Source organism: Marmota flaviventris, chromosome 3 (assembly GCF_047511675.1).
Source record: "Marmota flaviventris isolate mMarFla1 chromosome 3, mMarFla1.hap1, whole genome shotgun sequence".
Taxonomy (NCBI): Eukaryota; Metazoa; Chordata; class Mammalia; order Rodentia; family Sciuridae; genus Marmota; species Marmota flaviventris.
Window position 1 is genome coordinate 50,083,256 of NC_092500.1, and position 15,528 is coordinate 50,098,783.

At 33.7% G+C, this 15,528-nt stretch overlaps 1 protein-coding gene across 1 annotated transcript in view; it reads right to left on the bottom strand.

The window, feature by feature from the left end:
* Positions 1-2,856: 2,856 nt before the first annotated feature.
* Positions 2,857-15,528, bottom strand: part of Cand1 (cullin associated and neddylation dissociated 1) — a 38,537-nt gene continuing 25,865 nt past the window's right edge. The window contains exons 8-15 of the mRNA XM_027925446.2: positions 14,338-14,630; positions 12,832-12,973; positions 11,008-12,501; positions 10,157-10,252; positions 7,426-7,595; positions 7,174-7,338; positions 5,247-5,354; positions 2,857-4,392 (exon numbers count right to left, since the gene is read on the bottom strand). Coding sequence (XP_027781247.1) covers positions 4,168-4,392; positions 5,247-5,354; positions 7,174-7,338; positions 7,426-7,595; positions 10,157-10,252; positions 11,008-12,501; positions 12,832-12,973; positions 14,338-14,630 — 2,693 coding nt within the window. The 3' untranslated portion in view covers positions 2,857-4,167. The remainder of the gene's footprint in view (positions 4,393-5,246; positions 5,355-7,173; positions 7,339-7,425; positions 7,596-10,156; positions 10,253-11,007; positions 12,502-12,831; positions 12,974-14,337; positions 14,631-15,528) is intronic.

The following is a 15,528-nucleotide window of genomic DNA, read 5'->3' on the forward strand; positions in this document are numbered from 1 at the left end:
CTGGGTTATGTGGGGTCCTACCGGCATCTAGTGGATAAACATCAGGGATATTGCTAATATCCTACAATGCACATGACAGCACTCCCCCATTACCAAAAAAAAAAAAAAAAAACCAAGTCCAAAATGCTAATAGTCCAAGGTCTAAAATCCTAATCTAAAATAATATGAATTTTATTTCTAAAATAGGAAAGCAGGAGTTTATTTCCGGACATCTTAGGAAAGCCTAACTTAATTCACTAATGGTAATGATTGCAAGCAAATACAAGTATCTTTTTAAAAAATGCTATACTAAGATTACAGGTAAACTGGCATTGCACATATTCAGCTGCCCTTACCTAAGTAGTTGGGTTTTTAATCATGTTTAAAAGTGAAATATCTGTGAACAAGTAATATAGCTCTTCATTATCATGATATCATCTAATCAGAGTCTCAAAGTACAATTCTTTAGTTTTTGTGTGTAAGAGCATTCTAGAGAAATATCACTCAATGTGCACCAAGCATTACTAACAACAGTTAATACACTAATTCCGATACTCCCTAATCTGTAAAGAATTTCATTTCAAATAATACAAGGGTTTTTTCCCCCACTTCCAAAGACCTCAGCAAAACAAACTTGCCAAAGTCATCCCAGATCTGAAATAATAACTTAAAGGTATGAAGGTCAGGGTAATAAGACTCCAAAAACAGAACTTCATCTCCTAAAAATTCTGAAACCTAACACATTGATATTACAACAGGGTTGAACAAAGTACAATTATATGGATTACCTCGGTGGTGGTTTTAATTAAAGCTGGCTTTTAAAATGCCCGATGAAAAAACAAATCCCATTTTGGAATCAGAGCTAACTTCCTAAGTTACAAAGAGCAAAAACATGTTTCTAAAACTTCTTGCCATAAACCACAGCACAGGTCTACACAAATTCTTTTCTAGTATTAATAGAAGTTACAAGCAACTGAAAGGTAAAATATGACTTCATTTTGCTTTTTTAAAAAAAGAACATAACTTTATCTGATGAGCTTTTGGTAGCTATGGCCAATAATTATATTGTGTTCCATTTTAGCAACCAAAATTATAAAGATATTCTATTTATCATAATAATACTTTCCAAATAGTAAAGGACCTGTTACTACAATGGTAACTTCCCACTCCACAGAAAATTTTTAAGATTTCAAAAAAAGGTCTGAGTTTGGGGTGGGCATGGTTTGATAATTAGGATTCAACTCAAAGTACAGCTAGAACCCAAAACCTACTTGCTGAAATTTTTGAGGTCTTTACTCTCTAAATATCATTAATTTAACAATTTATATTTTTGATAAAATTTAATGGTGGGCAGAAAATGTTATTTCAATTAAAAAGTATTACTTTATATTTTGTAATATGACTTTAAATACAACATAAAAGGCTAATTAACAACTCAACTGAATTCTTCAATGTCTGAGGATTTTGAATACTCATCCTTTTGTACTTAAATCATGACCATATAATCATGTCTGAGGCTGAGCAAGATATAGATATCAGAATACCCCCTAGAACTGGTTAGATATGCCCATATTAACTTTTTTACTATTTACCAAAAGTAAGTGTAAGAAAAAAGACTAATTTGGTTATTCAATTATGGTTACATAAAAATCATGTAAATTCTCAAACATGTGATGAAGTCATCATAGTATTCCTTATAAGAACACTAATTACTAATGGTTGAGTAGCTTTCAGATATCATTAATAAAGTACACGACCATCATTTTAAAAGTTATTCAGTGCTACTGATTTTATAAATAACTTTTTAAGTTAGGCTCTACTACACCAAATTTTCTTTCTGCCTTAGTTTTTTTAAGATAAAATAAACTCAATCCCATAGGACTTTCTTCAAAAAAATAGAAGACAGATCTAAAATTTAAATATTTAAATGTCTTCATGAAAACCAGAAAATAGCTTGTTCTCATATTGCTAAGTTTTAGATCTCCTGAGGAACCTACATGTGGAGAATTGTGAAGCAGAACCTCTTACCATTTACAGTAGGCAGCATAAATGACAAAATATGTCTGGTCTCTACACCTTGCTACTTCCAATTCAGCATCTGGACCACATTACCCTAGAAGTATGGAGTTAATCAGGATAATTCAACATTTAAATGCTGAACATACCTGTTACTGTGTTATGCTGGTGTACATATAGGTAGATTAACACTAGAACCATATTTCTTTAGTACTAAGAATTTCAGCTATGTTAGAAAAATGAACTGGTTTGCAAGACAAAAACAAAAACAAAACCCCAAAAACCCCATAACATGCATCTTGGAAGTTAAATTAAAAAACAAAAAAAACAACTTAATTTTAGGCAATTAACTAAGGCAGTCACACAACATATGTATGTCAGTCTATATGCATGTCACAAACCTATTCAGTCCTAAAGCCTGCATATTGTAGTTTATTGTGAAACTATGTAACCAAAACCTTAAATATATCCACAATATCTATACCACAATAATGCATAGGACATAATATACTACATCTCAAAATAAATTTCTATTACAATTTTATGCAAATTCTGGTATAAGATTTTCACCTGCCATATTTTGAAATGCAACCAACTTTAAGTCAATGTACTAATCAAAATTCTCACTAGTAGCAACGTCTTCTGTGTTATCATTGGAACATTCAAAAATCAAGCTCTTAATCTAATAACCACAGTATGTTATCAATTAAAACCACTGCATTATTGGTTGTTAAAGCAGGAAGTAATACAGCAAGTAAAGTATTTCTAATTCACAGTTTCAAAAATAAAATGTGCAGTTTTCAAATATCAGTTTGAAATTGGTCACTCAACAACTGCCTCCTTCAACACATGTAAACTATGTTTGCACAGCATTAGGAGATGTCTTTTATTTCAGAAGTTAGTTCTTACTGTTACAGGAGCACCACAAATTTGAATAGAGGCTACAGTGTGAAATGAGCTCACTGAAGGATATGTTAAAAAAAATTTCAACTATAATGCAAAAGCTTTGTTCCCCCAGCACAGATTCCTTAATCGGAAAAAGGAGTCAACACTTACCAAACACAATATGTAAATTAGCTCTATAAGAGATGGGGAAAAATCTAACTCAACTAAAAGATTAGTTAACAAACCTGTGATAGCTGGCTTCAGAATTTTCCTAAAAATAAAATTCAAAAGCATACACAGTATTTGTATCCTCTGCTGAGGAATGTAGACTTTCAACAGTAATGAAAGAAAGATCTAGCTTTAAGAAGTTGTAGGTGGAAACACACGCACACCAATGGGTAACTGAAGAAAACTGAGTACTTAAATATTCAAATTTTAAATGTGTAAGAAAATCTATAATAGAAAAAAAGTGGCAAATTGTTCCTGTGACTTGATTTGCTGAAAACATTTGCAAATTCACACTGGCATTAAGAAAACCAAAGTTTCAAAATTTACTCCTCTCTCTCCAGATATGTTTTCTGTGCAAAAATAAATATCTGAAAATTGCACTAGTAATACTTATTTTAACTTTTGTATTATGAATAATCTGCACATGCTTCTTTACAGACAATACATATTTGTAAACTTGCTCATGCAAAATTAGTGTGTGCAACAGGGATATTGTTAATCCTCATACTTAAAAATGATACCTTATTATCCTTTCAAAACTGCCAAATCCTCTGAAATGTAACAAATTTTATATGGATATTCTTGTCTGCCAGCTAAAAATCAATTTGTGTTGCTGAAACAAAAAATTATACAAGAAAAAGAAACATTTTTTTTTTTTTTGTCTTGCAGAATTGATTTTTAAATGAGAAAATTTATAAAACAAAGAAATTCATGGTCACAAAATTTTAACATTTTAATCCTAAACATTACAGGGTAAATAGATACTGGATTCTATCTCCACACTCTGTAAGTCCTAACTTTTAGTTTCCATTTTAAATGTTGCTTCTAACCACTAAAACATTAGTGGTTTCACAACCTCTGGATTATGGAAATACACATTTCTCAAATAAATGCTACAAAACAACAATGGAAGAAAGCTGAACAAACTGTCTCCATGAAGGAAAAAAAAGTGGAACATTTTGAAGCTTTTAGACACTTCTGTTTCCATGTCTTATGATTAACTTGTCAATTCAGTGCATTATATGGTCAAATGTAATGGTCCCAGTATTGAACAAGCATTTAACTAGTGTCCATTGATTCCAAATTAGTGGATGATGAATCTTTTTGGATACTTTCAAAGATGGCTGCCAGCTCAGGGTTAGAACTGATCTGTGACTGGAATTCACTCATCAGTGGACTCTTCTCTGCTTCTGGAATGGTTAGCAGTGCTGCTACTGCTCTCATGGCAGATCGCTTTAATTCATCTTGTTTTTCAAACTCCTGCTTTACTGAGTTTGCCTTTACCTGTAATGGGAAGTAAATTTAAATTACATGCTATAAAAGATAGCTTACATAAACAAAATTGAGCACACAGGAATTCCTGGTAAATAAGCAAAATTACTATCAGAGGTCCAAAGGGCACTTTATATTTTAAGTATAGCCAGAATTAAACTTCTTTCAAAGCAGAAGCTGTCTCTTTTTCTTTTATAGGAATTTACACAGAAAATCCAGACCCACATGATTGAAACAAAAAGTGAAACTTGGGGAATATCATCTGCTAAGCAAATCCTACTTTGGCCTTTAGCTATCCTATTATTCATGATTCTTCAAATGCCATATAATAACATCTCCATGCCTTTATTCACATAATTACTTGATATTTAAAAACCTTGTTTAACCTTCTTGGTCTAAAAAATCATTTTCCAAGGTTAATTTCAAATATCATCACCCTCATATGAAGTCTCCTATGTTTCCCTCCCTAACCAGAACTGAATATCACATCTTATTCTACATGGGTACTTTAAAATACATATCATATTATTATAGCAATAAAAATAACATTTAACAGTGCTACAGTTCATAAAACAATAGATTATTTTTAGATCAACTGCTACATATGAAGTTAGAATAATTAAATTTGGAAACCTCAGAAAAAGCTACCAATCCTAAATTCAAAGTTACACAAGAAAAAGAAACATGGTTTTTGTTTCCCTAAACTTTTTATTTTTAAATGAAAAGACTTATAAAGCAAAAAATAATTACATAGTCACAAAATTTTAACATTTTAATCTTACATGGTAAACAGACCCTGGCTCTTTCTCCACACTCCATAAATCCTATACCCAGGATAGTCTACGTTGATGTCTATTAAGGATTACCTTAGTTGTACATGTAGCACGTAATGGCTCAACAAGTCGGTCCAACCTCTGTAGTACCGCACTTGGACAAAGGGTAGAAAGTCTCACCAACATTAAAAATGTTAGCATCTATTAGGAATAAAAAATGACAAAATTTACAACTGATATTTTTTCTAAGGACAAAATCCCAAATTCTGATAAATTTCTTAAAAGGAAAAATGACTCACATGTAAAATAGAGCTTCATTTTAATGTAATATGTCATTCTGAATCACAAAGATTTATTTCAAACCTTATCTGAGTTAAGTGCTAGGGAGAACAACTGTCATGTGATCCTAAAATACAAAACTAGAAAACTGGTTTTCAATCTTGGCTGCACATTATAATCACTTGGGAAGGTTCTGTAACATACCCAATTCCTCAGCCTTATCCCCAGAGAGGTTTATTTAACTTGTCAGGATAGGGTTGTAGATTCAATGTTTTTTTTTTTTTGGTACCAGGGATTGAACCCAGGGGCACTGAACCACTAAGCCACATCCCCAGCCCTTTTTATTATGAAACAGGGTCTCACTAAGTTGCTTAGGGCCTCAATGAGGGTGACCTTGAACTTGTGATCCTTCTACCTCAGCTTCAGATTTAGTATTTTTTAAATAGCCCATGTGCACCAGAATTGAAATTCACTGAACTAGAATATTACTAACCTGGACAAAAGCTTTATAGTAAGTTTCCACTACCTTAGCAGATTTTTTCTAGGGAGAGGGGTTAACTCAACTGTTATCCAGATTGATTCATATAAAACTAAACAACCCCTAATTTTTTTCTCTTGGGCTATAAATTTATAGAATTAAACAATATATCCTGTTACTTTTTGGGGGAGCTCTCTTTATTGAAATCTGGGAGGATCAGGTCACTACCATATATAGCAACAAATAAAAGTTCTGGTAGAATAGCTCAATACTGATCACTTATCACTTTTGCTCTGCCTGGAAAGGCCCTAATGGAAGAGTTGAGGAAAAGGATATAATACATTTTTTTCCCCTCAAATCTGTCATTTACTGTTTGTATTTACAATGGAGATGAACAAACAAGAAAATAAAAAACAGTTCTAAACAAAATTCAAGTTCTAAACTTAAGAAGTCATTTCTAGGCTCTTCTACAGATTGCTTTGTATTTCTAAAAAATATTATTGCATGTTGTCCTCTTAATAAAATTTCTGATATTAAACATGGTATATTATACTGAAAAACAAAAAGCCCTCATTCAGGTAAACAAAAATAGTTATCATTCAGATCAGCCTCAAAGACAGACCAAGACAATATGAAGAAACTAGGAAACCCTCTCATGGGTAACAACTATAGTCCAACATTGAGACAGGCCAAAAAAGTCAGAGATTTATACTTTGAATAGCAAAAGCTATCTGGACTCTCTGGAAAAGATCTAGGTAAGGGACTAGTCACTAAGCAAGCTGGCACAGAATTTCTTAAAAACTTTGTGTCCATTTCCACTTCATCTTTTAATAAAATGAGTTTTGGACTTTTCTTTTATATCAACTTTTCTTACACTACCTTACTACTACTTTTTTCTTTTTTGAACCAGGGACTGAACTCAGTGGTGCTTAACCATTGAGCCACATCTCCACCCCTTTTATTATATTTAATTTAGAGACAGGGTCTTGCTAAGTTACTTAGGGCTTGCTAAATTGCCTAGGCTGGTTTTAATCTCCCAATCCTCCTGCTCTAGCCTCCCAGGCCACTGGGATTACAGGCATGCATCACCATGGCTGGTCATTACTACTACTTTTGCACATTACAGTTTATAAGATGCTTACTAAGACCTTAATAGACAACCCATTTTTTTTTTTTTAAACTTATAGGTGTTAACAAATTACAAGGGCACTAGGTGCTGCAGTCTTCCTCTAAAACATTCTATAAAACAATCAAACATCTTACCTTAATATCATAATGGTCCTTCAAACCATCTTCAACATGATTTAGAAATTCAAAGATATCTAGTCTATCAAGACAACTGTCTAGAAGTGTATACATACACTCAAAAGCCGCCTTTCTAATATCCAAACCGTCATCAACTGTGTGTTTAAATGGACCCATTTCTACCTGTTAAAACAAAAAAAGAATGTGTAGATATGATACTTAAGAAATAAAAGACAAGCTCAGATAAACAATGTACTCTAACTAACTTACCTCCCTTATAAGCTCCTTTCTAACTTTTGTTTCATTGTACAGATGTGGAAGAACAGTATCCAAAAGATCCCTTATTAATGATGGTTTGTTATGTGCTGCGGAGTTGAATGTGACCAAGGCTACTCTTCTTACATTCAAATCTGGGTCTTCTAAAGTTTTCAGGAAGTCACCTGAAAAATTATGAGAAAAGCAACATACAGCTATAGTAAGCGTAAAATAAAATATGCATAATATTTTTTTCAAATTGAATTGCTTATTATAGTTGGTATCACTGTTATTTTCTTCGTTGAAAGTCAAAGAACAGAACTTGATAAAATACTAAGTGAACCATAAAAGTTTATTTTAGCAGTAGGAAAATCATCATTTCTAAAGCTGAGTACATTTTCAAGTGATAACCCACTATCTATATATACTGCAGAGTATATGGAAGGACAGTCCATGAAATTCCCCAGAGGTGGCCTACACAGAAAAGTGATAAGTCTGTAGCCAAAAAGACTAAGTTGCAAGGTTTTCCTTATAGTTTCCTAAAAGCAACAACAAAAAATTTTTAAACAAAGTTCAAAATAAGGCAAGGACAGATCCACTGCTGAAGAAAGATGAACTATTGTTAACAGGTATACAAGCAATCAAGTGTCAGAGAAACTAGTCTCCAAAACCTGTATTTTTTTTTCTATCTTCACTAAGAAATACGTGAATCTGTAAGAGTATAAGACTATAAAAGGAGTAAACTAAAATTTAACAAGTAACAAACACCAAACATAGCCTCTAGATACTTAAAATAAGACTGAAGTCTGCTTGTTTTTCCCAATGTGGGGAGAAATTTATAATGCAAAAATCTTTGAAGTTACAGAAATGGTGACTCAAATAATTTCTCAAAGCCTCAGGTTTCTCAATCAATAAAATGAGAATTATACTTTTAGGGCTACCAAACAGAATAAATCATTATGCATACTGTTTGAACACAGTACTTGATACATACAAGGTATGCATAAGTAGCAGTGATTCAATATTATATGATCCCAAGTCTATATCAGCAATTTTTAAAAATAAACAAGAAAATGAAAACAAGGTAATAAAAAACTTGAGCATCAATTTGAAAAATAGCAATTTGATAAAATAAGGGGAGATTTCAGACACTGTACATTGGTAAACTCAATAGTAACATCCAGAAGTTTCAGCACTTATTACAAAAAAACAAACAAAAAGTTTAGAAGACAGCATGGTTTCAAAAGTAATTTAAATGTTGTTGGGCACAGTGGCACATGCCTGTAATCCCAGCGGCTTAGGAGGCTGAGACAGGAGAACCGCAAGTTCAAAGCCAGCCTCTGCAATGGTGAGGTGCTTAGCAGCTCAGTGAGATTCTGTCTCTAAATAAAATTCAAAGTAGGGCTAGGGATGTTGGCTCAGTGACTGAGTGCCCCTGAGTTCAATCCTTGGTACCCCCTCCCCCCAAATAATAATTTAAATGTACCAGATTAATCCTCCCCACCCCTTTATTTACCTAATTATTAAACTGTTAGAGGAATAATTATAAGACAGCATGTATTTCCTTTTAGCAAAGCACCTAAAATACTGTTGTTTATCATGAATGAAATGTTATTGCTGAGTAGACCTGTGGTCCGGATTCCTTGGTCTAGAAATTTCAATTTGAAATTTAAAAAGATTCCTAGGTGGTTTTGATGTTCAAATACTCAAATACTGAATTAAATAGTTAATTCAACTAGAAAACCACCTGACTGAATAACTATACTAACAATGTACAATATAATGGCTCTAGATATTCTTGAGTATCATCTCTAACCTCTTCTGAGAGGTTATTTATTGTTTGTTTCTGGGAGCTTATTTATTGTTTGTAACCCTCCAATCCCCCCCTACCAGTTCAAATGAGATTCATTCAGTTAACATTCTAACTGGCCCAAAATTTATTAATCTTAGATTATCCCCAAAATGTGATTATCAAGTATGTAATTGATTCTAAAGACATGCTTGTATTATCAACTAATTTAATATATTTGCAAAATCACCTAGTAAATGTTGGGACCCCCCCCCCCCCCAAAGACTAACTTCCCCATCCCCCAAGAAGAGCCGTCCAATGGTGAGCCCTGCTGGCTCACCTGATCCTACCCACCACTCAGACTAGCCCTGCTGGCTCACCTGATCCTTACCCTCCAATCAAAAAGCACCCCATGCCAACTGTCAAACCACCCCTGGCTCTATAAATATGCAGAGCTGTTCCTCAATAAACGGGCATTTGCTCCGAAGACGACAAACCTTGTTCGTTCTTTCAGTAATAAGTATAAACAAACATAATTTTATAAAGCTATAAGATCATACATAATAAATAATCCTTTGGGGCGGGGGGCAAAGGGAGCTTACCAGGCATTGAACTCAGAGGCACTCAACCACTGAGCCACATTCCCAGCTCTTCTTTGCATTTTATTTAGAAACAGGATCTCACTGAGTTGCTTAGTTCCTTGCTTTTGCTGAGGCTGGCTTTGAACTCACAATCCTCCTGCCTCAGCCTCCCAGGCTGCTAGGATTACAGGCATGTGCCATGAAGCCCAGATATCAATAATCTTTTTAATAAAATAATTACCTAAAAGGCATTTTAATTTCTAAGCAAAACAAAAATTTCCTCAGAAATGTTTATAGTTATTGAAATTAAGAAACTTGACAATATAGCTTTTTCACCCAGTTAACACACTATATTTATCTTTTTTTCCCCACTTACCTATGCAGTTCTTTAATAGTGGATCGATAGGTTGAGGATGATCAGAAATAGTAAACTTCACAGCTGTAACCACTGAACTTCGGGCATATGATGAGCCTAGTTAAAAATAAATTGCAAGTCTATTGGTCCATGAAACCCATGGACATCATTTCACGCTACTTTATATAACACCATGTCTTCAAATCTTTAAAATTCTCTTTGGCCAAAAAGGATATTCTTATTGCTCTCAGAATACTAAAGAAGCAAAATTTACTTACCTAACAAAATTTAAACACATTAAATTTCAAAAGATAATTTCTTCTGTGAAGAAGGTGACCAAAGGAAGAAACAATGGAGGATCTAGCCCTCACAAAAGGGAAGTGGTTAAATCCACAAGTAGCTTATAAATATTTCAAAATTTTATTTAAAAAAGAAATCTATTTTAAGAATGAATAGCCATTACTATTTTCTACTTATTTCAATAGCACTGACACTGGTAAATCTGAAATCTAAGATCTTTCAACTGAATTAAATACTTTCACCAATTTTAACATAATTAGCACTAGCAAGCCCTTTAGATTAATTCTAGAGCAATCTTCCACATTTTAAGACAGTGACATTAAAATGTAGTCAGCATGAAGAACTACATCAAACTTATTAAGCATTACTACTTAATTATACTCTATCCTTGTAAACAACAAAATTTCATCAATATAGCTCCACATTGTAACACAAGGCAGTACATGTACATACATTAACTTTTACATATAAGAGAATCTAGTTCAACTTCCTCATTAGCTATCTTTCAATGTCAAAAAATTTATTTATTTATTTTAGACAAGAAAATCTATCTTAGATAAGAAAATACTCACCTGATATCAAATACCCCTTAAGCCGTGGAAGGAGAGTTTCAGGATCAATTAGAGTGAGTTTTCCTAGACATTCAGCAACAACATTTCTGGTACCTTCCTCTGCACACTCACAGTGCTTTAATAATAACGCCCAGATATTTTCAACATATGGTTTAAGGCCCACCACTGATGCAGAGCTAATAATTTCTTTCAAGGAATGAAGCAGAAGATACTGCCTTTTGGGCTGACTGGTTATTTCTTGTAAAACAAATGGCAAATATTCAGGAAGGTTGCCCACACTAATGCTGCCTAATGCATAGGATGCAGCTGATTTTACTTCTTCACTAGGAGATGAGAAAGCTTCTAATATTACAGATTTTAGTTCCAACTGCCCACTTAAGTCAATATGATGCCCAACTTCTCCAAGAGAAAGGAGAGCTAAGAGACGAATGGAATCTGTAGACCTTGAGTTCTTGACATCTTGAATAAACTGACCTACTACAGCTGGTCCCTCCTTAGGGCATGCTCGAGTAAGAGCAGCTACACATTTGGCAATGGAATAATAAGACTGCTTATGAGTCAGAGCTGTGCTCTGAGAGTAAACTGGACCAGTCAGCATGCGCAACAAATCCATATATCCTAAATTATTTGTTCCAGTGACAACCAGAGCTTGGAAAAAGTCTAGCATGGCACTAAGAGCTCCCCCCTGCAACAAGGGTGATCTCACAAGTCCAATGAGTTCATTGAGAATAGATCCACTTATCTTTGAGAGGGAGGAGGGATAAACTTTTGCCAGGGTAGTAAGAAAACTGATAGCCATCTGTGAAACATGCATATCACTTTCACTGATAAGAGGTGGGAGCTCATCTAGAACTGCATCAATCATGGCAGCTGTCAGGCTGTCACTGTAGTTTTTAATCAGAATATCTAGGGCAGAAAGGGTCCCCAGTTTCAAAGCTCTCTGGTTCTTCCTGAGAAATGAAGCAAGAATAGGAACCCCTTCTCCCAGGACAGGTCTCAAATCTATCTTCAAAGGTGACCCAGCAATCAGTGTTAATGCCTTCACTGTAGTTAACCGGGTAATTTCATTCTTGAGTCTCTCCAAGAAAATCTGAAGGGTATTAGGCAAGTCGGAACCCAAATTGTCTCCAAGGTTGCAAATAATTTGTCCCATACAGGAAATAGCCCTTTCCTTGACTTCCTGATCAATGTCAGCTGCTTTTAACCTCTTAATGGTACAGGTAAATAGATCTTTGATGTAAGGAGTTGCATCAAACGAGGAAGGCTGATCTAAAGGACGGATTACTTTAACAAGCTGTTGAGTAACAAGAAGTGCTTCAGATGTAATCTTGTAAAATGGGTCTCCAACACAAGCCACAACTGGAGGGACCAAAGCCTGAACATGAGGATGGAAGACTTGAGGAGAGTGGTTACAGAGGATTACATATAGGCATGACAAAGCATCAATCTTCAGATTCGATGAGCTTGATTTATCATTCAGTGAGAAAATAATTCCTAAAAAGCCAACAAAAAAATAGAATCATTTCTATGCTGTTTCAAGAAAGAAATATTAAAAATCAACCTCTAAAATACTGCTAAAGTTCCTATTTTCATTATATTATCTCAAAAGTAAAAAAACCCACAATTTTAAACACAGTAAAATTTTAAACTTTTTATTTGCAAATTTCTAACTTCACATGTTCAAGATGCTTAGATGAAAAAATTCTATGTGCAAATTAAATTTTCATAAAATTCCCTCTTAAGAGAAATAATTATTTAAACTTATCTGAGTCTTAAAATAAAAAGTCCATAACAAGCCCCCAAAAGATACTATTTCTTTCATACCTGGTACAAGTACAGGAATGTGTTGTGTTAGGGCCCCAGGTAATACATTTACCAGTTCAGTTAACATGTTAAAACAACATTGTCGGGTCTTCACACTTTTTTCTTTCATCTGTTTATGCAGAGCTTTAACAATGTTGGGAACCTGTAATTTTCACATACTCATTAGTTAGTTCATCCATTGGTATCTCCTCAGTATATTTAATATAATTTATGGAGAATGAAGAAAAAGGTAAGAATTTATTTCTTTTGTTGGGTTACATTCCTAAATCAGCTCCTAGTGCTCTTGCAAATAAAGACTATTGGATCTAAACCAAGTTTTTTGCATGTACTATAACTCTTATAACTATTTGCTTGCAACTAATAAGAAACTAAAAAGATATCACTTAGCTTCCTACAGAGCAACAAAATAATTTTCCTTGATTTTTAATTATAAAATGCACATGACTAATAAAAATTCAACAAATGGTAAATGATAATTTTCAACTAAAAATTTAGCAATTTAATTTATAAATAGAAAGACAACAGATAAGTAACAAAGAAAACAAGTAACATTATGGAAAAGTTACTTTTGATGGTTACCATCAAATAGGGGTTTTTTTTGCTTTCAGTTTCCTGTCACCAGGAAAACAATCTCACTTCAAAAGTAGCTATAAGCAGCAGGGGTACAATTTGTAGACATCTGGTCTAAACTTTCTAATGTTTATAAAACTTAAATATGGTCTCCATCAACAATTCTTATAGATGAGCTTGATTTAGGCTATAGACAGAGCTTCTAAAATCCCTCAATAACTAAAAAAGAGATTAAGAACAAAAACAACCCCTCAACAATACTAAACAGCTACATATCATAACTGAACACATATGATATGTATTATCCCCTCCTCTGATTTAATGACTTAAAACATCTCTTTTATAATAAAAAAGACATAGTATTTATATACTCCATAGAGCTACTATAGAGATTACATGTAAGAAAATGCCCACTATATACTAGTCAATAAATGGGAGCTATAAAGATGTAATGTTTTAGAAAAAAAAGTCCTCAAGTAAAAAATGTGTATGTTATTATACTAAGAGTTGGCATATGTCAAGCACTAAGTAATATGCACTACACTGAAACTATACAGATCATTTCATCTCTTACTACATGAGCCAAATGCTTTTATGTAAACCTTTATTATAATGAGAAGACAGAGGTTAAATGAAACAGATAAAACAGATGGCTATATGATCTGACAGCTCTAAGAATTCTCCATTAATATCAAATATAAAGATTACTTTAATGAATCTTAATATCACTGGTCAAGTAGAATGAGAAACACTTTGATTACAATAAATGATTTATAAGTAAATATGAACATTTACTGATACACAAACATTTATCTTAGAACTTTGTTTCTCCAAAGATATTTCAGAATTCACATTTACACACACACACACACACACACACACATTGGAAGCACATTTACTATCATGAATTTCTAAGGCATACTTTTTTAAACCAACCTGACTCTGAAGCATTGTTAAAGGTGTTTCTCCCTGTTCCATTGCATCAGGGTCACACAGCCAACTTTGTACAGGACGAGTTTGCTTCAAAAGAGAAAGGTATGCATGAAAAACATCTGCCTTTACATTCTCTTCACGCTCTTTAAATCTGGATATCAGTGCAGGAGAGACAGTCTTGTAGAATTCTGGAAGCATTTCATGCCTTGTGCTAACTACGGCATCCAAGCATTTGGCAGCTGCACGCCTCACTTTCCAACTCATGTCATCATCATCACTGTATTCATCATCACTACCTAAAGGGAAGTTTTAATGTGAACAAGATATTAATGGTAAGAAAAGTATCTCATTTTAGAAAAAGCAAATCGGTAATTTTTAATCAAAGACAGTTAATCTAACTTTTCATTAACATATACAGCAAGCATAGTTTAAAAAGAACTAGAACTTAAAACACACAGAACTTGTTACTTGTATAAATTTGCACATAAATGAACTTCTTTATGACAAGGCTTTTCACTAAACTGGTTGATGTGCTATTAGGACAAATATGCATATACTACCTTTCAAAATTTTGTGAAAAGACACTGTACATTTTTCATGATAAAAAGAAAACACTGCCCACTTAACAGATTACCATCTTCTCCAAATTCCTAATGTTAAACCACAAACACAGCAAGCATAATCATTATATCTCACTTATGTATATGTAATAGATATAATTTGCAAAGGAACAGTGCCGTAACTCCTGTAATCCTATCAACTCACAGAGACTAAGGCAGGAGGATCTCAAGTTCAAGGCCAGGCTGGGCAAGTAAGAGAGACATTGTCTCAAAATTCAAAAAGTTTTTAAAAAGGGCTAGGGATCTAGCTCAGTGGTACAGCACCCTGGGGCAGGGGCAGGGGCAGGGGCGATCAATCTCCAATACTATTTAAAAAAAAAAAAAAAAAGTGTATATATGTGAGTGTATGTGAAATCTTAAAAAAAATTATTCCCTTTCTAACACTATTGGTTCAATCAGTTGAGTAACAAAGTCAGAAAGGCAACAAAAACATCAGTGGTTTTGGACTAGGGATGCAGCTCAGTGGCACAGCACTTGCCTAGAGTTCTTGAGGCCCTGGGTTCAATCCCAAGCACTACAAAAAAATTAAAAACTACAAGTGTTATGGGCTGAGGGTGCAGGTCAGTGGTAGAGC